The sequence below is a fragment of the Pseudopodoces humilis genome, chromosome 7, assembly GCF_049639895.1.
Source record: "Pseudopodoces humilis isolate 2021_Gansu_Grassland_sample_001 chromosome 7, ASM4963989v1, whole genome shotgun sequence".
Taxonomy (NCBI): Eukaryota; Metazoa; Chordata; class Aves; order Passeriformes; family Paridae; genus Pseudopodoces; species Pseudopodoces humilis.
The window spans coordinates 9,362,474-9,384,952 of record NC_142206.1 but is presented as its reverse complement, the minus strand read 5'-3'; the positions used below and the strand labels follow the sequence as shown (position 1 = coordinate 9,384,952).

The following is a 22,479-nucleotide window of genomic DNA, read 5'->3' as shown; positions in this document are numbered from 1 at the left end:
CTTTAAACATGTATTTTCACAAAAAAAGAATTTCTATTTACTTCTGCTTTTCATTTTGCTCTCAGTAATGACAGTACTTGGACATATTCACAGTGCATTGTAGTTGGTAGCCTCAGCTATTTTTTAATAAAATAGGGAAATAAAATAAGGATGCTAAAGATCCGCAATGTAACCTGGAAATACCTTTCAGTTTAAAAATAAAACCTAATAATATTATACACATGAAACTACAGACAACATGCTCATGGGGCTTAACAAGAAATATGATAAACATCTAGAAAAAATAATGTGGGTTTTTTTCATGTATGAAGGCTTTTCCTGCAATGTCAACTCAATTTCTGCTCTGTTTACTCAAGTGCCTGTCAAGTCAATTCCTCACTGAGAGGAATTCCAGAATTTCCATGTTTTATTCCCATTTCTCAATTCTAAAAATTTAATTCCCTCACCATCATCAGTTTGATGACTTCCATCCTGCAAGAAATAATATCTAGCTGTGTGATGCTGTGGCTGTGGATCAGAGTTTTCTGAATGAGAAATCTTTGCCATCAGCAGAGACACCCTTCCCTTAAAAACAAATTATCTTCATGCTTGCAAAGTACAGCAGCTTTCCAAAGGCTGAGCTATTTATTAACCACCAGAATAATTCTAATAAAATTGACTTGGCATCTTTTTTTATTAAAAAAAAACCAGCATGGTGCTTTTGCAAAAATAAATACCTCAGTCTCCTAATGAAACTTACAAAATTACCTTCCTTTTTTTAATACCTGTGGATTTTATGCTATTATGTCCACATTCCATATAGATGTGGTTTAGTAATAACATGGACAGTGCAAAATGATTTTAACAAGCAATTCTCTGAAATACTTTATGATTTATGTAGATTAGGAGAGGTCTCAGAATGAATCAAATGACACCACACAGTGAATGCAAAACAACCCTTGGCAAAAACACTTTTTATCCATTTGAAGCCAAAATATCTCATGGGACTGAAGAAAATTTAAATTAGGACCCCATTTTAAAAGGAAAGAAACTAAAGAGAAAAAAATTAAGAGAAATCTAAGAAATTCACATCAAAACAACTTAAAGGTTTGTGCAAACCTTGAAGTTGAAGGCTGAGAAAGCTCCTGTCTTATCATGTAGGCAACACAAATGTTCACAGTGTAAGAAATTCTTGTTTGACACAGCCTATCGTTAACAAATACAGAGTACACTCTCCTTTAATCTATGTGATTTACAGGAGAAGTTAGCAAAGGTATGGCAAAAAAAAAGAAAGAAAAAAAGATCAAACCTTTTTAGAAAATTATTTGGTTAATTACTTTTACCTTGTACTGAGACTCGCAGTTTTTGTTCCAGTCGGTGACTCCAATCCCTCCCCTGGCTTTGAGGATTTCTCTCTGTTCATTTGCTGGAGTATTGAGTTCAATTCACTAATGACATTAGCCTTGGGGCCTGAGAGAATTGGGCTTTTCACCTCCGGCACATCCCCCCATAGCTTGGATGTCCTTTGGGGGACAACTTTTGCCAGGTTGGGCTGGACACTGATGGGAGGTGGGGGCGGAGCAGGAGGAGGGATCACAAAGCTGTCTACAGTTTCCTCGATCAGCGCATCCTTGTAAAGTGCATTGCTTTTGTTGATTATGGGCTTCATTTTTGGCTTAGGAGGTACTGGGGGTTTGTCCACCAGAAATGTTTGCCCATCTGCATAGACTGTACAAGTATCCACGTTCTCCCCCCCTTCTGAGGATAAGGTAGAGATGCTGGACACTGTTGAGATAGTGCTGGTTGTCTCTAGGTGATGGTCACTGCTGCTCCGACTGTCGACCTCCTCGATCCCAGAGTCGGTGACGTTGTCGAAGCTGTCAGGGGGTGGCAGGAAGGAGGCAGGCAAACAGTTTGAGAGACCTGCTTGCTTTTTGTTGTCCAAGGAGTTTGCTGGCTGGCTGGGCGAAGGGGAGCCGTTCTTCCTCTGTGCCATCAGGTCTGTCAGCGCCGAGCCGGGCACCGTGCGGTCATCGGGGATGTCGAAGCTGTTGGCAAACTCCAAGGGAGGGGGCAGCGGCTCGGTGAACAGGAACTCCTCGTCAATGTCCACTGAGGCCAGGGGCGGCGGGGGGATACGGAAAGGCAGGATGACGGGGTCGTCCACAGAGCTGGCAGCCACGATGGTTTTGCAGGGAGAAGCTGGGGGCTCAGGTGCAGCAGGGACACTCAGCTCGCTCTCTGCTTCCTCGCTGCCCTCTGGCCTCTCCGGCGGGGAGTTTTCAGGGCTTGGCTCCATCTCAGCTTCCTTTTCCTCCTCATCCTCAGGCATATCATCTGACTTTGCCATATCCACTGTGTGCACCATCAACAAGCCAGCTGATTTTTGCTGCGAGGTATCCACAATGTTTATCAACATGTTCTTCTTCTCCTCAGCTTTCTTTTCTTTCCCTGCGTCCATCTCGTACTTGTTCTCAGTCTCCTGCCGTCTCAATAGGCCACGGGTATTTTGCCTGGTGACAGTGGCAGTAACAGGAAAAGTTGTTTCCATGTTGGGTCTCAGCTTGGTGTCAATGTAAAGCGGTTTGTTAAGGTCGGTTTTGACAGCGTCCCCTTTGCCTGGAATCTGCTGTGTCTGCTCTTTCATGGCTCTGTCCCTGGCAGAGAGTGCGAGGGCAAGTGGCGAGTTTGGATCCAACAGTTTCCCTGTGACTGGGTGGACGTAGCTATCTGAGCCAGGAGCACTCGTGGGCTTGGCTGCTGCCGTACTGTTGTCAGTGCCTTTCGTTTTGGACAGAGCATTCAATGTCCTTGAGTCGCTCTGGTTGCTGGGCTCATTGCTGTTAAAAAGGTTTTCAGGCTCTCTGGGGGCGGGGATTGGAGATGGCGACATGAGCTGTCTGAAACCATCCTCACTGCTGAACATTGCCTCCTCGGTGAACTTGGACTGCCTCAACCGTGGTGTTGGTGGGGTTAATCCAACGTCCTCGTCTCCCAGATCTGTGGAGAGGAACGCTGGGGAATTGCGCCTCGCTTCCAGCCTCTTTTCCCTGTCCCTCACGGCCCCTGCGATGGCTGCTGCAAACGGACTGCTGACTCCCAAGCTGTCATCGGGCCGGAGCTGTCCGGGCTGCTCTGAAGACTGAGGATCAATTTCCATGCTGCTCCCTTGGCTGCTTTTCCCACTGCTGCTGGTGGATGGCTCTTTGACGATGATGGTTGGGATTGGAATTGAGCAGGTCTTTTCTGGACTGTCCTCCACGTTGGATTGTTTCACCAGCATCCCCTTCCGCCTGGCTGGCTTGGCTGGCACATAAACTGCTTTGCTAGCGATCTTCCCGACCTCGGAATAGGGGTTTTCCGGCATCTGGCCCCTCTTGCTCCTGAAATTCGCCTGAGCTGCGGCACTCCGGTTGTATAGGTCTTCTGAGTCCAGGGAGTATCGGTCCAGCTCCCGCCGGTAATAGATCCCTTTGTCCCTTATCATTGTCCCCACGCTCTCGGGCCTAACCAAAGAGATTTTTGCACCTGAATTCTGGTTAAACGGAGGTTTGATCGTTCCATAGCTCCGTGATGTCAGGGATTTGGGGGAGTTGTACAGAGAGGGAGAAGGTGGCGGTGGTGAGGGAGGTAAGGACTGTGGTGGTGGTGGGATATCTTCAGAGGTGTCAGGCATTGAAAGACTCCTGGTAAACTTCAGCATAGGAGGGGCCAGAAACTGCCGCTCTTCCTCTGTTATTCCTGAAAAATCAGAGAGTGCATTTAAACACTGCCACATCCACTGGGATCCCTCGAACTGTACTAGTTCTCCATCCAACCCAAAATTCCATGGCACATTCCCTGTGGCATGAGGAGTATGCAAAATTCCAAAAGAAGCCTTTAGGTTGATTCCCACCATAATCATTCTTTCCTGTTGGACATCCCAGGTGCCAGGATTGAAAAAGATGCTATGGAATTTTAATTAAGTTGATGTGTAGGCAAATGTTTGGGGTTTATGTATCATCAAGGTGGCTGTAGAAAAGCACATTTTCTTTGAAAATATTGAACAGGGAAGACATTCTGTGCAGAGGAGCCGCTTCTGCCTTGCTCCAGCACTCTACAAATGCAGATAATAAAACAACTCAGAAACATAATGAATTTTTAAGATGCAACTGAAATTTAGCAAAGGGGCTGTGAAGATCCTATTAGGGAAAAAAATCTATAATGTTGCATTTCCAAAGATGACATTATATCATTACAAATATGGCTTTTAACATAAATAAATTAGGTAATACTGGGATAGTTTGGATGCTAATTTTACATCAGCATAATGCGCTTCTAAATTGATAAAAGTCACTGCTAAGATTACTAACAAGAACAAAGAAAGCCCAAATTTGGTCTGCTCTTTGTTTCTTTGTTGTAAAAATACTTATTGCCATCATTTGAAATGAAAAAAAAAAGGTGATTTTTAGTCCATTTGATCAACAGGATTTCTTTGTAAACTACACAGCATTACAATGCTTTCACCTCAATAACAAGGAAAGAAAGGATAATATTTTGCCCTAATGTTTTGCAAAAGACTTGTACTGATCTTTTCTTTTTTTTGTCCTTGTTAGAGGGAACATTCTGAAGAAAATAACTAAATTATAATTCCATACTTGCCAAGCAGAATGTGGAAATTACATCACCTTATATACAAACTCCTTGTCTAATGAGCTTTTTATAAAGATCAAACAGACACTCACTGGGATAAAGATATCAGAGAACATCTTTAGGAAAGAAGCAAAGTTACTAAAAGTATGCTATTAACGAACAAAACCATACAAGAAAGGCATTTTACCTATAGATTTTTGTCTTCTCATTGTACCCCGAGGTATACCCAGAAAAGGACCTTGAGGGCTCCCTGGGACAGTGGGCGTCATCACAGCAATACCCTGTCTCTCATACATGGACTACAAAAGAGCAAACAGAAACCCCACAACAGCATTAAAGCACAAAAGTCTCTCCCATGTGGAGATAATGCCTCATCCATTACCCCTTTCACTAAGAATTCTTATGGAAAATAATAAATCTGGGGTTGTTTCTGGGGAGGAGGGCGAGAGAAAGGGAAGGCTGGCCTTTGTTTAGACACTCATGAAAGAACAGCAGCTATAAGTGGAGTTTGTTGATATTATTTATAAGGCAATACCTTAAGATGGGTAATGGAAAAGTATGTCCAAAATTAAATTAAACCAGTAATTTTTTATCTGCAAAGTTTTGCATGATTAAATTCTGTACTTCAATTATGCAATTTCAGAGTCCTGGCATTTAATTTTTAATATGTGCTATAGTGTTAATGTCCCTTACAAAGCATTGGGCATTATTTAATCAAGGAATTAAATACATTAGTAGGAATAAAGCAGTGCTTCATAGCTGCCACTCACATTCATATCTGTAGCTGAGGGAAAACATCTACTAGAAGGCCGCTGTTTTATAGTTGCCACTCTGGAGTCCACAGTTGCATTGTCTGAAATTCTTGATGGCTTGGAAACTGGCACTATTTCATCCACCTTATCTGTAATATAAAAGCATTCAGTAAAATAAATATCACTTGTCCAAAGAAACGGAAAAGTTAAGTATTGCAAGGTCAAAGGAAGAGATTTACTTTTCAAAAAAATGCAAAGAAAAAGTTTTTTTGGCATTTTAACAAGGCAACGCTTGAGCATCATAAGTCGTGCAAGCCGAGCACTTTTTATTGCTGCTACATAACATGCATGCTTTAGTTTTAAGCCTGCATGCATTTAATGTTTACTTAGTGTGACTCGAAAAACAATCCTCTTCTTCAAACCTTCAAAATGTGAAGGGAGAATATCTATATAGAAATGGAAAGAAGACCTTTAGAAATAGTGAATCCGTACAGCACTGTTTCAAATAGAGATAAGCAGACTGTACTTAGTCATCAGAATTTCAGTGATATTTTGGACAATAACAAGTACTCCAGAAGTGCTCTTTTATGCCTAATCTCCTTAAGCAATCATATCCTAATTTGTTCACACTCTTGGACCTGTAGGCTATCACTGCTAACTGCATCCTTTCTTTAAAGGAAACTTTTATATGCAGGTGTTTTTTTGGGTTTTTTTTTTGTTTTTTGATTTTTTGGTTTTTTTTTTTTAAATTTCTTTTAATTACTGGAAAGTTTGGGAATGTATTTAGTAGTGGTCAGAAGCAGACCAAAAGTAGTCAAAGTCCAAATCTGAATGACAACAACATTTGGATTTGTGACTCTGACCTACTGCACGATGTGATGGTAAAATACAGGGAAAAGCTTAATCAGGATATTCCAAAGCTGAGTGCTGGTGTTAGCCCTGTCTTCAACTTTGGTCACAAACAAGGTTCATCAGCATTTAATACAAATTGTTATCACACTGAAGACTTCAAAGTACAGTATAAACAACTAATTATTGCCTGAAAGCTCCTTTTTTTGCCCTTCCTACTGCTACAAAACCAAGGCACAGAGAAATTAAATCACTAGATCAAGCCACCCAGGAGAGCTTGAGTTTGGAATCTCTACTAGAATCCAAACTGGAATCACACCAACAGCTTTCCTTACTACACCTTCAATTGCATTTGCTTGCCTGTATCATGTTAATTTAGTGTCTTTTCCTTTGAAGTTTCATCAAAACTAGGATTAGTTCCATAGCCTGTGGCATTTCTGTGAGTGGAACATCTTAGCCTGATTCCTAGGCTTCCACAACACAAGTCAGAGTAATGCTACTTTTCAGCAATTAGCTCCATCTCCCAAATAACTATTTGTCAAACAAGGATATTTATTTCATTAGGATACTACAGACTTAAAAAAACCCAGGTTTTTAAGGTGATCTAGTGCTGGTGTTACTATCCCAAGTATTGTATTTAGGGATTTAAATTTTACCTCTCGCTGGAGAGCAGCGCACTCAGAGCCCTGGATATTGATATGGATGGGAATAAGGCAGGAGGAAAAGAGCTTTTGGTCCCTCTAAACAGTAGATCTGGCTGATGCAAGGATGGTATTTTAAACAGGAGAAGAAGAGAGGGAAGAACTTTTAGCCTTTGGGTTAAGAAGAAGGTTGTCCTAGAAGTGGATATTTCAGTGTCACAGAGGGTCAGGGAGCAGTCAGGAAAGGAAAGGCTGAGCAGGACCAGTAAGCTGAACACTGCTGAAAACTGTCTCACAAGAGTAGTGTTGCTGTTTCTTTTCAATGGAAGTTAGCATTCAAGTCTTTTCATTGGTCTGCTTTATTTTTTTTTTTTTGTGGGGTTTAAATCATCCAGTGGAAGGAGAAAAGGAAAAAAATTCTTAAAATCATCACATGTATTCAAAAATAAAAACCAACTTCACATCACACTTCATAAGGCTTTGTAATACAAACTTCTGAAAGAAAAATATCTGCACTTCTGCTCAGCAAAAGGCATCAGAAAGCAACAGTGTAACCATGAACATTTACCCTACACAGCAAAAATATGGCTGGACTGCAGAAAGGTGCTCAGGGGATCTATCACCAAGAGCTTCAACTGGGCAGAGATTTCCTCTTAAGGCTCTCCCACCCTTGCTCTCATCCCAGAGAACAACTAATCTTTGGGATACAGAAAGAAGGAAGCCTTGGAAACTGAAGCACTCAAAATCTGCACATGAGAAATAGAAATATACCATGTAAAAAGTGATCCCCTTTATTTTGAACAGACACATGTAACCAAATACCCATTCAGACAACAAAAAGCTACAGGGAAAAAGAAAGAGTGATGAGGCCATGACAGACACTTGGAAAAGCATGAAAATATTTGTTGGAGATGAAACATACATACCCTCCAACTGCACTGATTTTGCTAGACAATCTTAGAAGTCAGATTCTACTTTTGGATCTGACCAAAATACCAGTTGGTACTGATTCTTAAAACCATCTACTATTTCCACGTGGGGAAAAAAAACCCTGGTTTTGTGTGAGTTTATTGCAAGTTTCCTGTCTGTAGAGAGGTTTTCAGTCCTTCTCACCCTATGGCTGCTCCCATTTGCCACATTTAGCCAAAACACTTGGAAATGGGAGAGGAGGGCAGGTTAAAGCTTGAGCTGCTTTGCAAGGAACTCTTTAGGGCTTTCTCACATGGCACTTCCAATGGCAGCACTGCACAGCTCCTTCTCTTGCTCTACTGCTCTTGGATCAGAAAGCAAAGGGAGTGGAGTTCGTCATTTTGGAGCTACTATAACAAAAAATGTGAAGCAGCCAGCATGTGGAGACTAATACTAAATGGCGGCAGCTACATGGCGGGTCCTGCAGGAAACGTCAAAATCTGAACACCTGGCCACATCTACCCCACCCTGCTAGAGTGAAAAGCACAACGTGAAACAAAAACATCCTCACTGTGTTATCAAATGTGCTCCTCAGGCCAAGGAAATGGACTGGCTGAACTGCAGTTAGCCTCACTCAGACTCATCGCAGAGAAAGAAGACGTGTTGGGCTAAACCTTCACTTGCCTGTGCCTCAAGATGTTTGTCTCCACCGCACAGAGTGCAAAACCCTCCTGCACCCGAGCCACACGTTCCAAATATACTCCTACTGGAATAATTTGTCAGGCTTACTAATTAGCTCGCTCCCAACCTCCTTGTGACCTCAAATACTCTGCAACATGCACTCCTCGTACCAATGAGAGGGGAAGCTCACAAGCTCATGTTGGAAATTCTCTGAGGATAACTTTACAAATAACCCTGACAAAAGAAAGAGAAAAAAGCCACAAAACGGATGCAAAAATTGCCACCTGCTGTGAGGTGTGTTGACAGAGTGGACCTAAGAAGCCTGTCTCCAACAGGATTTTTGAAAGGAATGCAGCTGGATGAAGGTCAAAAGGAAGGAACGTGGGAAAATCCTGCACTGGAGGTTGGCTGTGCCAGCTGCATTTCCTCCTTGAACCGGTTGTTTAGCAGAGTACAGCCACAAGCACACACGCACACACACTTTTACAGGAGCAGTTTGTGACTGGCTGGTAGAGTAACAAACTCTGATCTGCTTTGCTTTGAATAACCTCAGCCTTGCTGGAAGACAGGGAAGAAGAGTCTACCACTCACTGGCCAGAGAGCACGGCTCGGTTGTAGTCACAGAAGAGGATTTTTAGACCTACGATTATTCCCTGGCATTTTCCATAGAAACTGCTCTGCACCTTCCCAAGAAGTCACCAACGGCGTGTTGAGAGTAAAACACAGGAGCCATGCTACACCTGTGAGAACCTGTCCCCACTGCTCCAGGGGCTCCTGGGAGCAGCATCCTTCCGGAGAACTGTCAGGGATACCACATGTAAAAGCCAGTCTGATGCCTCTGCATGCATATAGCAATTTGAGTGCCACTATATTAAATTCCCCCGAGAGAGGCAGCACCAACAGATACAAAGTAATTTATTGCCAAACTGCGTTTCCATCTGCCCTGTTGGCTTACTAATGGGACCCGTGCCCTGCTCAGGGTGCCAGCCCTCAGGAAATTGGATGGCCTAAAGGCACAGAAAGTGGTTGTGTTTTATCAAGATGTAGGTCTCGTCTCTGATAAAAAGCTCTTAATCACAAAGTAGCACAGTACCCAACAGCATGTCATGACTTTTACATTCTCAAGAGGTCTGGCTGCTAGGCAAGCTGCTTTTTTTTTTTTTTTTTCTTTTATAATTATTATCTGTGATAATTACAGGGGACAGTCTACTCCTAATAGATTTGTTGCAGGAGATGGCTCTTATCCCCGTAGAACACATGGCTTAGTGACTCCTGTTCCGAATCTCCAGACTCTCTCAGAGGAAAAAGTATAATGCTGCCCATCAAGCCACCAGATCCATCATCAAATGAACTTTGAAAACGAGAGTCAGGTGCCCAGATAGATCTGGTGGCACATCACTACACAGCCCCCAAAAAGAGAAATATGAGGTATGATCCTGGCAACATTACTTATTGTACGACATAGCCAAGACATGTGGATTAGCTCCACCGAGGGTCTTAGGAAGTGAGCTGGTGAGACCCACAGAGGATAAGAATGGTCATGATCCAGTACAGGCTATACCCCAACACCTCAGGCTGGCATGCCAGAAACACCAGGCAAAGACTGATCGAACACAGTTGGGAGGCGAGTATTGCCAAGACCTCTATACTTACCACCAAGTCCCGAGTGCTTGCTCAGAGGGGGTGGGATAATGGAGAAAGAAAACTCAAAAAACAGCTGCCTCAAGAAATGACTTGTATTTGTAAGAAAAGCAATGAATGCCTGGCACAGAGTAAAAAAATGCTCGTATGAAGTTAAAGTGAAAGAACAGAGGCAAATGTTCTTCAAATACCAGCAGCACACATCGTTAACAGTGCAAATATAAACTACAAAATGTTAGACTAATCTAGTCAGCCAGAATACAATGTTAGCCAATGTAGGAAATGGTTGAACTCTGCCACCGATGGCCTTATGGCTAAGAATTAAAAGGACAGGCACATTAAAAAAAAACTCTAAAAATCCTATGGAGTGGTTATTTTTTCTTCCCTCCCCCTTTTGCCTGGCGTGGAGGCATGGGCAGCGAGGCCCTCTCGGTTATGGCTCTCTGCAGCCGGCCACTGCGACAAGGCAGGGTGGCCTGCGGCGGGTCGCGAGAGTCGCTCGTCCCTTCAGCCCCTGGTAAGCACACAGTGGAGGATGCCACTGCGTCCTCACCAGTCCATGTCGAGGCACATGTCAACTCGACATGGGGGGTGGCTCTTTGGGAAATGCGTGTTTCGAGGACCTGCGTCCTTGGCTGCTTGAGGAAAGCTAAAATCTCTGACAGGTAGTTATGGATGGCTCTTGTGGAGGTAGCCACAATGCCCAGCTGCAGCTCCATACGGCCCATGGACTGGGACATGAGACCCATGGACTGTGCATGCTCCCTCTTGATATTTTCCAGCAGCTGCACAATCCTACTGTTGGTTTCCATCAACAGCTTCTCTCCCTCTGTTAGCTGGGGCTGCCCTCTCCAACCCCGATCCCTAGGGACAGGCTCAACACCGCAGCGCTCTTCATTCATCTCATCATTTCCCTCCTCCTCAGGAGAGTCACTTTCAAACTGAGGAGTCCTACTGAGTGACTGATCCCCGGGAGACTGTATGTCCATGGTGCACTCCGGAGTCCGCACCGGCGTTTGAAATCCCTCAAAATCCTCCCCAACGTTGCTGTGCGTTTCAGACGAGGACAGCGGCCACTGCCAGCTCTCTGTGGTCCTGGCTGGCGAGTCTTCATCAGAGGCAGGCACCGAGGATTCCTGTTCTTCGGCCGGCGTGGACAGCGAGCTCCCTCGGTGATGGCTGGCTTGCCCCGAGGATCCAGGAACCTCCCCATCTTGCTCCCCAGTGACATCTGGCAATCAAATAGAGGAGCAACAACCACTGTATCTGAGGCCAGGCAGATGGAGGTATCTACATGCATTGGACAACACATAGAAAGAAGCCAGTTGGGAAGCCAGAGTGTATGTGTTTGGGCAAACAGAAGGGCGGACTAAAGTTTAGTGACTGCATTGGGCACGTGGCAATTGGCATCATTAAGCACTTTTGGTCTCAATGCATACTGTCCTGTACCCAGAACACACACAGCCATGCTGCATCCCAAGGCAGGAGCTACCAAATTCCCCTCAGCGTGACTGTGACAGGAAATGTCAGTGAACCTAGCAAGAAGCTCACCTATGCACTGCAGTGGTGTCAGTCAGAAATCCCTGGGACGAGCTCAGGGCCAAGGGTCCAATTGAGCTTCCTGGGGTGCCAGATGTGCTCCACCACTGGCTGAGGGCAGCCCTTTGTTGCTCTGAAGCACTGCTGGCTATCTTCACTTTTGTCCGACGTCTCACGTCACCCCCACCCAAGATCTCTCCCAAATCACTGCTGCAGCGCGACGGTGGCTGTCCAAGGGATTATCCTGTGAGCAATGCCCTCCCCAACATTTGCCGGATTTTCCTTGCTCTCTTCTCCAAACAGTAGGAAATGCTACCTGAGGGCATTGCTCACCAGGATCTCTTTGTCTCCTGGAAATGAACTGAGTTTTGCCCTCCCCTGGCTACCTCGTCCCTTGCCTGAGGGTGCATGGTGGAAATCTGGGTGCAAGTGCTTCCCTGTGGCAACTCTAGAGAAAAATGTCCCCCCAAAGAGCAGGAAAGGCTCGGACTTTTGTACCCACAGGAATCAACAGCTCACAGTGGAGCGTGTTCTGCCCAGCTCCATCCTGCACTGCTCCACATTACATGATACTGTGGCTGGGACCCTCTACACTTTCTGTTACTTCAGAACTTCTTTTTAAAAATTTTTTTTTTTTTGAGGGGGGCCAATTTGTTCACAAGAAATCACTCTGGGGCAGTGTGGCTGAAGGAGGCAGCCCAAAGCCCTGCATTCCCCACGCTCAGGCAAGGGACAGCTGAGAGAAGCACTGCTCTCGGTAGGCTTGTGACCCGACCAGGCTGCTGCTGCTCACACCGCAGTGGCCTGCATGCCAGATCAGTGCCGTGCCTACTCTCTGGCCTCCCACCCTTGAAAAAAGCTTTTTGGGTTTTTTTTAAGAATTAATTTCTGCTTTTTGAAATACTGCTCTTCAGACCTCAGTCAAAGATGTAAGCTTATATCTGCAAGGTGTTGCTGAGGTCATGTTAAACCATACTTTTGGTTCTGTTTATGAATCAGGGCAGGGTTTTGCTTGATTCTTAAAAAAATACATATTTTATGTGAAATATAATGAAATTAAAAACTTTTTCTGACAGACCCAAGGATCCCTCCTCCTATATCTCAATCCCTGTCTACCACAACGTGGTACTCATTACTTCTACACCCATGTGCCTGCACTATTATGGTGCTCTGAAAGGGATTCTGTGTGACTTCACTGAAGGATGACTTTTAAGTGCTAAAATAATGGATATTATTCGTGCATTTAGCATATTCACTACTTCAAAGTATTCACATTCAAAGTATTCATATTCTCTCTGTGTCTGGCTGGACTGTCCAGTTGCATGTTTTATGGAAAGTGAAGATGAAACTGTATTTGTAAAAAGGCATGAGCTCCTTATGAAAATGAATTTTAGGGACAAACTGTCATGCAATCATTGGCTCTTCCACTCCATGGATATTTGAAAGGGACTATACTAAGACCTTACTAAGAACTGCTTCTTCCTTGGCAATTCTTCTCCTGCTTTGTCTAATACAGCCACAGCTGCATTTCCTCATTAGCAAATCTCTCTTAACAACTACAGTGTAGGACCATGAAATTATTTCTCAGCATTTTCCTATTTGAGTACACATAAAAAAAAAAAAAAAAAAAAAAAGAACAAAAAAACAGGGGACCTACTTTTACCACACAAAGTAAACACACACTTCAGTTAAAGTCTATGGAATCAGAGTGAGGTAAGGGACCATAAGTACTCATTCTGGTAGGTATGACCAGATGACACTGGTCATACTGAATGTCTTGGCATTTCTTTTGACATGTCAACAGCAAATTCCCCATATTTGAAAACACCATTTAGCTGGTAAATGTTCTAAACAGAGCCCACCTAACAACTGCTAAGTAGTAGAACCAAACTATACTGGAAGTCAAAAGCGGAAGCAAAATGAAATCAAAAACCTCCAAACTCCACGCTGATTTATGAATACTTCTGTAAATGGTATCACTGTGTCTAGTTTGTTCAGATTCAGGGGGACCAGAACACCTTTGTTATTTGTGCATTTCTACATATTTGCCGGACGCTTGTAAAGAAAAATTTCTCTGAAAAAGCGCAATAATAAACTTTTGCAAAATTCCTTATGTCCTATGAAATGTTTCTACTTGCCATCCTCCCACTCAGTCTTTTCAGCCTTTCAGAGCTGAAAGAGCAGCATCTGGCAATCGGTGACCAATGACACAAATGAGCAAAGAGTCTGTGATAACCCCTGGGAAAAAGGTTAATTGCGGAAACTCTTGGCGAATACTTCTGAATAATGAATACATGCACAGGCTTTAGGTTAGGTTGGTAAACTTGGCTGGCAATGAGAAGGAGGAATAACCATCTCTGTTATTGTTTGTAACAAGGTATTCAGCATCTCTCAGCAACTCCTCTTTCTGGAAGCTTTGGGAAGCACTACCATGGGGCATGGGGAACCGAGAGTGTGTTACAGGCATGGCCTTCCACAAACTTTCCTTCACTAAATCATGGGAAAATTGCCTGGAGGTCACTGGCTGACACCACCTGGATGAATATGTGAGTCTCTGCCCAAGAAATCCATTCTTGATGACCAAAAGTTGTCCTAAATTCTGGGTGGATCTTGGTCAGGTTGGTTGCACCAGAAACTGTCCTTGTGTGTGAACAGCTGACAGGGTGACCTCAACTAACTGCCTTTAACTCCTTGGAAAAGGGGTCACTTCCAAAAAAAGGTACTACAACTGTGAAGTCAAAATCAGCCATGGATCAAACCATGCACCAACATGGCTGACCTCACTTCATTGATAATTTGCTTTAAAAATAAAAGAGAAGTATCTTTCTTTTCAAGCTTTAAATAAAGTGGGTACAAAGAAGCACAGCTGTCTTCCTTGCGTGTGAAGTAAAGGGAAGAGGTCAGATTCCCTGATCTTTCTAGCAATTTCCACCTGACACAGCATTCCTACATGCAGCATTTTGCTCACAGTGATATGACTTACAGGCAAAATGAGTCACTTCTGTCTTTTACAGGTATCTTCATACCAAGTGATAGCAGCCATCAAACCTGCAGCCTCCAAGGTTCACATTCCTAACCTCATGTCCCTTGTTCTGCTGGGGCAGGACTTCCATCTCCATCCCTAAATGGCCAAGGAAGGGACTCAGGAAGGAGCATGCAAATGGGCTAAAGGGAGCAGAATCATCTAGAAGTCAGTGACCCACTGCACTTCATCTTTAGTGTTTGATCACTGTGCGTACTACACTGTTATTTCCAAAAGCCCTCTGGGATTCACAGGTTTCTGAAGGCTGTTTTTTGTTTTACCTCAGTGAATCTGAAGTGTTTAAGGAAAAAAAAAGAGATCTGGTATTGAGGAGGTCCATGCAATACGGAAGTGGTGAGCCTCCACCAAAGTCCTGGCTACCTCCCTTTCTCCCCTGTTGGACAGGTTCTCTGCTTCTGCAGAGGAGCAGAATCTGCCAGACAGATTCTCTGTTCCTGCTGCCTATCTGGGTGTTTCCCTGGGCTGACACAGAGCCTGGTCTGAAGTGGTGGATCAGCAGGTGCTCCTGGAGGCCACAGGAGAGCTGCTCCAGGTGTGTCTGCAGGGGAGAGCTGTGGTTTGCTCCATCATGCCCTGAGCATGCTGATCAAAGCCAAGTTTATTCCAGCCTTTAGATTCATGAATATGTCCATTATTTTGGAGCACTGCTATTCCATGCAGTCTCCTTGCACCACAAGTTTGTTACCACTGACAGTCCTTTGTGTTGGTCATTAGGCATTTTTAGGATTGCAGAAATTACTGGATTGAGATACACAGAGAACTACTGAATGGTTGATTCAGCTGCAGGGGAAGAGGACTGAGACAGAGGCCAAGAACAGAGCAGGGCTTTGGATATACACAAACTTGAGAGACATCAGAAGTATTTCTTTTACTTTTGGTGACTGAAGAACATTTGAGATTTATGCCTGTGTTGTGCCTTACCTGCCACTTGGACTGGCAGCTGATCCCTCCCCTGAGATGTGCTGCTCTTTAAGAAGCCCTCCTTTTGAAATCCCACCATTCCTGTTTCACCTCTGCTACCGGACCGTTGCCTTTTCCATTATCTTTCCTTTTCAGACTCCCCACCAGCGGAGCTGCACAGGAGGGCTGGGGCACCGTCTCTTCCTGCTGACAGACAGGTGGGTGGAGATGTCCCTTGGCCACAACAAGTGGGCCAGGAGCTCAACAACAGCGGGAACACAGCGGGGGAGCATCCCAGGCCCTGCCTCTGCTGCTCTGGACCTGGGCCTCTGTCTGTATCTCATCATCCCTCCTGGGGTGGGTGCATTTCTCAAACTGCTTAGGTACCAAGGTGATAGGTGCCTTGTAAATACCTAAGATAGATACAGACAGAAACTGTACCAGGCGCATTATGCAACACTTCAGACAATGCCAATGGCACCTCAGTGCTGTAGGATCACCCACCTGGTGCAGCATCTGCAGGCAAATACTGGGCACATGCATTTTTCCTTTGGAAAAGTGATGGGAACACAGGACATTCATTCTTCTTTGGTGGCAACAGGTTTGGGCACACAGCCCTTAGTGCACATGCAAGGGTTTTGTTCCATCGCCTTCCCTAAATATGAGTTTGCAGGTTTAGTTTAATTTCCTTCGTTAGCCGATAAAATTTGCTTCCTTGTCAATAATCTGCAAAAACGGATTACAGAAGCAGCACCGAAACTAAAGGTGTTGTCTTCACATGTGCCTATTCAAAATGCATAGAGGTTCTCTTAAAGTACATAAAAATACGGCTGTGCTGCTTTTATCTTATAGATTCATTTTTTTCCCCTGATTTATTTTGTTTTTAACTACAAGTAGCTTGTTTTTAGAATGAAGGCCAGGAGTGATTATGCATATAATTAAGTTTTCGTGTCTGGGAAAATAAAAAAAAAGGCAGCATCTAAATCAAGTAGGTTCAATTATTTGCACTGCATTTCTTTTAGGTTTTTGGCACTTCCCATATAAATGCCAAAGGCCTTGCCCTGCTTAATTTGAAAAAAGAATAGCTGAGAAGTAACTGGATCAAAACTTCAGGGGGAATGTCTATGGTTGGGAGACCTACTAAAGGACAATTTGGGCAAACAGCGGGTCTGGGGATCTGCTTTCAAAGAACCAGATGAACAAAAATTCTAGAACATCTTCCCAATGCTAATGGGCAGGTGAGAACCTACTGATTTCAATAGAGAGCTTGGTCAGACCACAGGAGTTCATCTGTAACATTGCTTGGCACATAAGCAGTGTCTCTGGGGGAAAAACAGGTGACTCCTGTTTGGTTAAAATGGTTAAAAATGGATCCGTGCCCAGTGAGAACAAATGAATTTCTTCTCAGCTCTTCAAACAGGACCAGATGTGTAAAAATTCATCAAAGACCAAAAGTAGGTAAAGTATAAGAAGGCCTTCAAAACACTACTGAGCATTTAAAGACCAGCCTTAGCTAAAGCATGGATTCAGAGTAAGAACATTAAAGGTTAAGTTCTAAATCCAAATTTGTTTTTTATGATCAAAATTAGAAGAAAGAAACAGGTTCAGCCTACAGTTACGTCCTGTAAATGTATAGTTAAAAATATACAGAAATGGAATGACCTGAGTTTTCATGTGGGCAATTAGGCTAATCCTCATCAATCTGCCACCACTACATTTTAATCTGGAATTACCTTCTTCCAGCCCCATCCCAAATTAACAGTTTGCAGGATTGTGCTTGAATCACAACGCCCAAACCACACATTTACCATACTGCAAACAACAGGCAGAGAATATTATTTTAGCAGTCAGCGTAATGAGGAAATAATAAAAGCACTTTGCAGTAGTCAAACACAAAAGGCACTTGAAACACTTTCCTTCTATGAAAATTAACTAAAAATACTTGTCTGTTCTCTGAGATACTGTAAAATCTACAAAGTACTCTAAAATAAAATAAAATAATAAAAATATATAAAATAAATCATTAAAACATAAAAACTTGAGTAACTAAAATTAACCATTTAACATTGAGTATCTAGAAATACCATTACATGATTTATGAAAATGCTTTGTAGGCATTCATAATAAAGAGCTATCAAAACTTTCTTGAAGGAAAGCCTTATTTGTGTTTCTAGGGCTGAAAATAGCTTCACATTATTACACACAAGTCACATTTACACATTATAACCACACCATCAAAAGTAATTTTTAAGGAAGGCAGAAAATTCAAATTCCTTTCTAGAGATACAATTTTCAAGTACCAGCTCTTTAACAGCATGTTCATTATTAATAAATAATGATACAGGCATTTAGAATACACCTGCAATGCTGAAGCCTTGCAATTCAGCCTACCTTGAAAGAGGAATGGTCATTGTCTAACAGTGGTTTCTGTTCAAGAACAAAAACAAAGCAGAGAATATAGTCAATACCCACTCCTATCCTGCAAGCCAGGTGGAATTTAAGTGGCAATTTGATGTTCTGTTTAAGAGACAGCATTTGAAAATTTGGCCTAGTCACAAAAGAAAGGCAATCAAATCAAAGAAACCAAAAAGAAAGTGGAGGATCTAAGACACTTGCAGCCTTCTCTGGTCTTACATTTAACTCTCACGCTTTCACACCAAGGGGAAAAACCAAACAAACTATGAGGAATTATCTAAAAACATTTATTTTTAATTAGATTAGAAATTAATTAACATGGGTATGTGAACATTTGAAGGAAATAGGAAAAAAAAAATAGCAGCAAAAGGAATTTTGAGATGAGGGAGATAAGTCCTTCATCTCCCTGGCTCCTGAAAAAGAGAGAGAACACATTAAAAGTGCTGAAAGAGTTTTCCACTGCCCTAACTGTGCTATGTTGGGAAACACATGCAATTTTAACTGTTCCTCAAGCCCTCCTGATTTTGAATATGTGCTTAGATAATAAATTGATAATATCTGAGCATAGTCACTCTCACATAAACCAACGTATTTAATGTGTCTCTGCAAATGCTATAAACCCCACATTTTCTGTAACACTTACAATTCCAACTTCTTTTATACCATTGTCTTGTTTGGCTGATGCAGAAAGGTTTTGGAAACCTTTCCAATTACAGTCCTGTAGTAAAGAAAAACAAGTATCATGACAGGGCGCTACATCCTTGAGAATAAGCTGATAAATTCAAAATAATAACAGTGTAGATGACAACACCCACACAGACTCAAGCAGCCTCTACTCAGGATTCCCAGTGTTTCCAAAATGTTAAAACGTCTCATAAAAGGTAAGTCCTGGTCTGAAGAAGTCTTTAGTGCCAGGAGTTACCTGTTAAGTTTGGATTCTGTGACACAAGCTGCTAATCAGCACATTGTCAAGTTATTTTTCATGGAAAACACAGGTTTAGCATTGTTCCCTTTTTGAAACATACAAATTTTCAATACTTTTCTCTCACAAAGTGTTTTACAAGTACTTTTATTGTAGCCACAGTCCTAGTCCTACACTTACACTGCTGTGGACTCCCCCAAGTTACACTACAAGACATAAAATCTGCAACCTTGCTGCACCAGCCACAAGTGGGGCTGGCATTTCTTCACACCGACTTGACAAATTCCACCCAGAGTCACTGCTTTCTGCTTGAGATAAATGACAACCCGATGACAACCTCTTCCTCATTACTACGCTGCCACCTCATTAGAATTTCAAATACGTAATGTGAATCAATTACTTACAAGGGATAACCTTCAAGAATTCTTCATGAAGCCTGATGCCTTCTGCTCTCATCTTCTGAAATAGTGTCTGGTGAAGATCTGAAAACCTTCCTACAGAGAAGTGCTGCGGATGCTGGGAGCTATCTCAGGAGCTGCCGTGGTGAGTGCTTTAAGAGTTGCTTTGGTGGTATTCCCATTTCTCCCTGCAGACAAATCTCCATCATCAACTCCACCACAGTGAAATAAAAAAAGTGAACCCAGATGGCTTTGAAAGTGGTCTCTTCAAACAGAACAGAACACTGTGAGCTAATCCACTGCTTGGCATTCATTTATATATATTTGCTCTGCAATTTCATTGTTTCAGATGCCATTGGAAGGTGCCACCTTTGAAACAATGGACAACAGGAATGGGATGAAGTGGGAATGCTTATTGCAGACAGAGCTAATAATATTTATTTTGAATGCCATCAACTGATATTTTTCTATTCAAATGCCGGTCAGACTTGATGCCAGGTAACAATATTCTGTGTTGATGATATCACAATTATTCTGTTTCTGTGAGGCGGTGATAGAATCTAAATCCTTCAAAGGAGAAAATCCTTTATTTGTAGTTGGTACTGCAGCTCACATCAAACCCCAAAGACCAGGACCAACACACATACTTTATCAGTATATGGTATATATCAATATTTTATATTGATTACCATATCAAATCTAAGAACAAACAAAGCACCACCCCAGCTCACAACTGACACCCATGTGACACTGCCAGCAGATTATTTATTAATGCAGAAGGATTATTTATCTTGTCACTCCCATTTCGCTGTGGAAATTTAATCTGCTCTATTCTTCATTTTGTCCCTTCTCTTAGACGATTTTATATTAGGTATCTTAAAATTCAACACTATCCACTTCAGCTTTCACTGAAAATCCCAAATTACTCACTAAATCAAACCCATTTCCTGGCAGCATAGAAAGCTGGGGTGCAGGAAAGTTTTAAATCATGTATCTAGACATTTACAGATCTTAGCTTATGGATGTATTCCTTAAAGATCATATAATTTTAAAATTCTCCCTCCACATCGAGTTATTCATAAGTCAAAACAAAATCTGAAGGAAAAGCCATTTAAAACCAAGCTCTCCACCAGCTGCATAAACTTTACTATGAACAGAGTTACATTTAAAGTTTTAAAGTATTAATTTTGAAGCTCTAATGACACCTATTTTCCTGTCGTGATGATGAAAATTATGACCTCAAATTTTTCCCTTAATCTTTCATTTTCAGAGTATTTTCAAACCTCAATTTGCTGCACAAATATCCTGGTTATTCTTCAGTATTAATGGAATCATATTATAAGTGCTGCCTCCGACAAGTTGCTGCTAGAACTCTTGGTTTACATGTTGCCATAACTTACTTATACAACGGTTCTTGGAAAAACTACAAAGCACAAGAAAGAAGAACACCTCTCCCCCATCCCAGGTATCCCACAAAATCCAGAAAGTAGTTTGGAAACACGACCCCTCCACACACGCATTTCAAGGTTGGAAGCTACCTCTGAGTGAGGCAACTACTGCAAGCAGAAAGTCACTGGCACAGATGAAGTTAAATTTTAGTAATTCATGCTTTGTAACTGTAGTAGAATGACAGAGCTGCCCATGTCATACTGCTCCAAACCTAAGGTTTTTAGCACCTTTTTAGACACAAACACCCTATCTTCTATCCTGAATATCAAAATATACAGCCTATGTCCTGTCCCGCCTTCCTTTCCTCTGCTCTCCCAAAGAACCAGAACCCATCTCCAGAGATAACCAACAAGACCAGTCAGACAGAATCAGAGAAGCCATTATTTTTATCTTAATGCCTCCCTCATCTCTGACACAGAAAACTGAAATTTTGGTTGACAGAAGACTCTACACAACACCACAAAGATTTTTTTTATATGCTGCCAAAACATTTTTCAGTAGCAATGTGGTTTATTCTAGCATATTCTCCAAATGGAGAATTGCAAATATCCCTAGCTGAAACCTCTGGTAACCACCTGAAAGGAGGTCAGGAAAGAGCAGGAGAATAAAGAGTGGAAAATAATACAATTCCATCCTATTAAACGTCAAAAAGGAAAAGCTTTCCTGCTGAGAGAAGACACTGCCTACAGCCTAGATTTGCTTTCCATGACACTGAACCTCGTCCAAGAGAAGGACATAGCCTGTTTTTCACCAGCTACCACCCAGGGGCTCAGGGAAGTGGGAAGACTCTTCCTTGGGCCAGACTCCATGAGAACGTGGAAATGACACAGCCCCTGCTCGGGAGAGCTCACAATCTAGGGAAGAAAATGATGTACAGGAGCATGGAAAAAGTACAGCTCAACACAAACAAACTCTCTGTACACAAAAATACATTTATGAAAACTATTAAAATAGCACTGCTATTTCTACCTTCCCCCCTGCCTTGCCATCAGTGCTGGGATGATTGCTCAGTGGGGATCTAGGGAAGGTGGGTCTTTGGGAGACATTTCAAGGAGAAGGTGGTGGGTGGCCTCATGAATCAGTCCAGGGAGGGCACTCCATGCATACAGGACAGCGTGGAAGATGTTCTACCAGTCAGAGCAGCATTTCTGCGGGTGAGAAGCTCAGGTGTGGTGTCCCTGATTCCTGAGACAGACACAGTGTGGGCAAGGGAGAATGTGTCACCATTCGGGAGACAAGCGGGATCGCTAATGTGGAACTGCACTGGGGTGTCACTGGCCACTAACTCTCTGTGACTGCCAGTCAGCACAGGAACTGTGAGGAGATGAAATGGAAGGGGTTGGAGGAGAGTCAGGTGCAGAGAAGGAAAAAAAAGGCAAGGTGAAGGAAAGGAGACAAAAGGAAGAAATGTGGGGGATATTTTCGAATGTGGTCTTCTGTTTGAGTTTCTTAGTGTGTTTGCAATTTATTAACTAAATAATTAAAAAACATATACAATAATTAATGTACATTTGACACCATAAAATAAACTGGACCATATGCCAACATTAACATTGTTATTATCCTTCACTATGGAAAGGTGAGAAACAGGTTAAACAAGAGACAAAATGCTTCCCCTTACCCTTCTTCTTCCGTACTGAAGCTTGGAAACAGAAAGGGAATGAACTGTGAATCAATTCTGAAAGTAATTTTTAATATGCTAAATCCTCGTCTGTCATTTTGAGCTCAA

The 22,479-nt window shown here is 42.6% G+C and overlaps 2 protein-coding genes across 9 annotated transcripts in view; both read right to left on the bottom strand.

Moving 5' to 3' along the window:
• Nucleotides 1-22,479, bottom strand: part of SHANK2 (SH3 and multiple ankyrin repeat domains 2) — a 278,034-nt gene that overhangs the window by 11,975 nt on the left and 243,580 nt on the right. For 6 of the 8 annotated variants that reach the window (XM_088057744.1, XM_088057747.1, XM_088057742.1 and 3 more), the window contains 4 exons: nucleotides 22,372-22,392; nucleotides 5,382-5,512; nucleotides 4,799-4,910; nucleotides 1,323-3,720 (listed from right to left, as the gene is read on the bottom strand). In XM_088057744.1, coding sequence (XP_087913870.1) covers nucleotides 1,323-3,720; nucleotides 4,799-4,910; nucleotides 5,382-5,512; nucleotides 22,372-22,392 — 2,662 coding nt within the window. Of the gene's footprint in view, nucleotides 1-1,322; nucleotides 3,721-4,798; nucleotides 4,911-5,381; nucleotides 5,513-5,749; nucleotides 5,810-22,371; nucleotides 22,393-22,479 lie in introns of all 8 variants that reach the window. The other 2 variants (XM_088057749.1, XM_088057745.1) reach the window with 2 other exon arrangements.
• Nucleotides 10,345-15,717, bottom strand: LOC148183964 (uncharacterized). Its single transcript, XM_088057750.1, has 2 exons — nucleotides 15,588-15,717; nucleotides 10,345-11,315 (listed from the first exon to the last, which is right to left on the bottom strand). Exons 1-2 carry the CDS (start codon nucleotides 15,664-15,666, stop codon nucleotides 10,456-10,458), a joined length of 939 nt encoding a protein of 312 aa, XP_087913876.1. The 5' UTR covers nucleotides 15,667-15,717; the 3' UTR covers nucleotides 10,345-10,455.

Excerpts from the sequence above, each read along its gene's own strand:
- LOC148183964 (XM_088057750.1), bottom strand. The coding sequence starts at position 15,666 with ATGGTGGGATTTCAAAAGGAGGGCTTCTTAAAGAGCAGCACATCTCAG. Across the intron at positions 11,316-15,587 it reads GCTGCCAGTCCAAGTGGCAG|ATGTCACTGGGGAGCAAGAT; the intron begins GTAAGGCACAAC and ends TTTGATTGCCAG.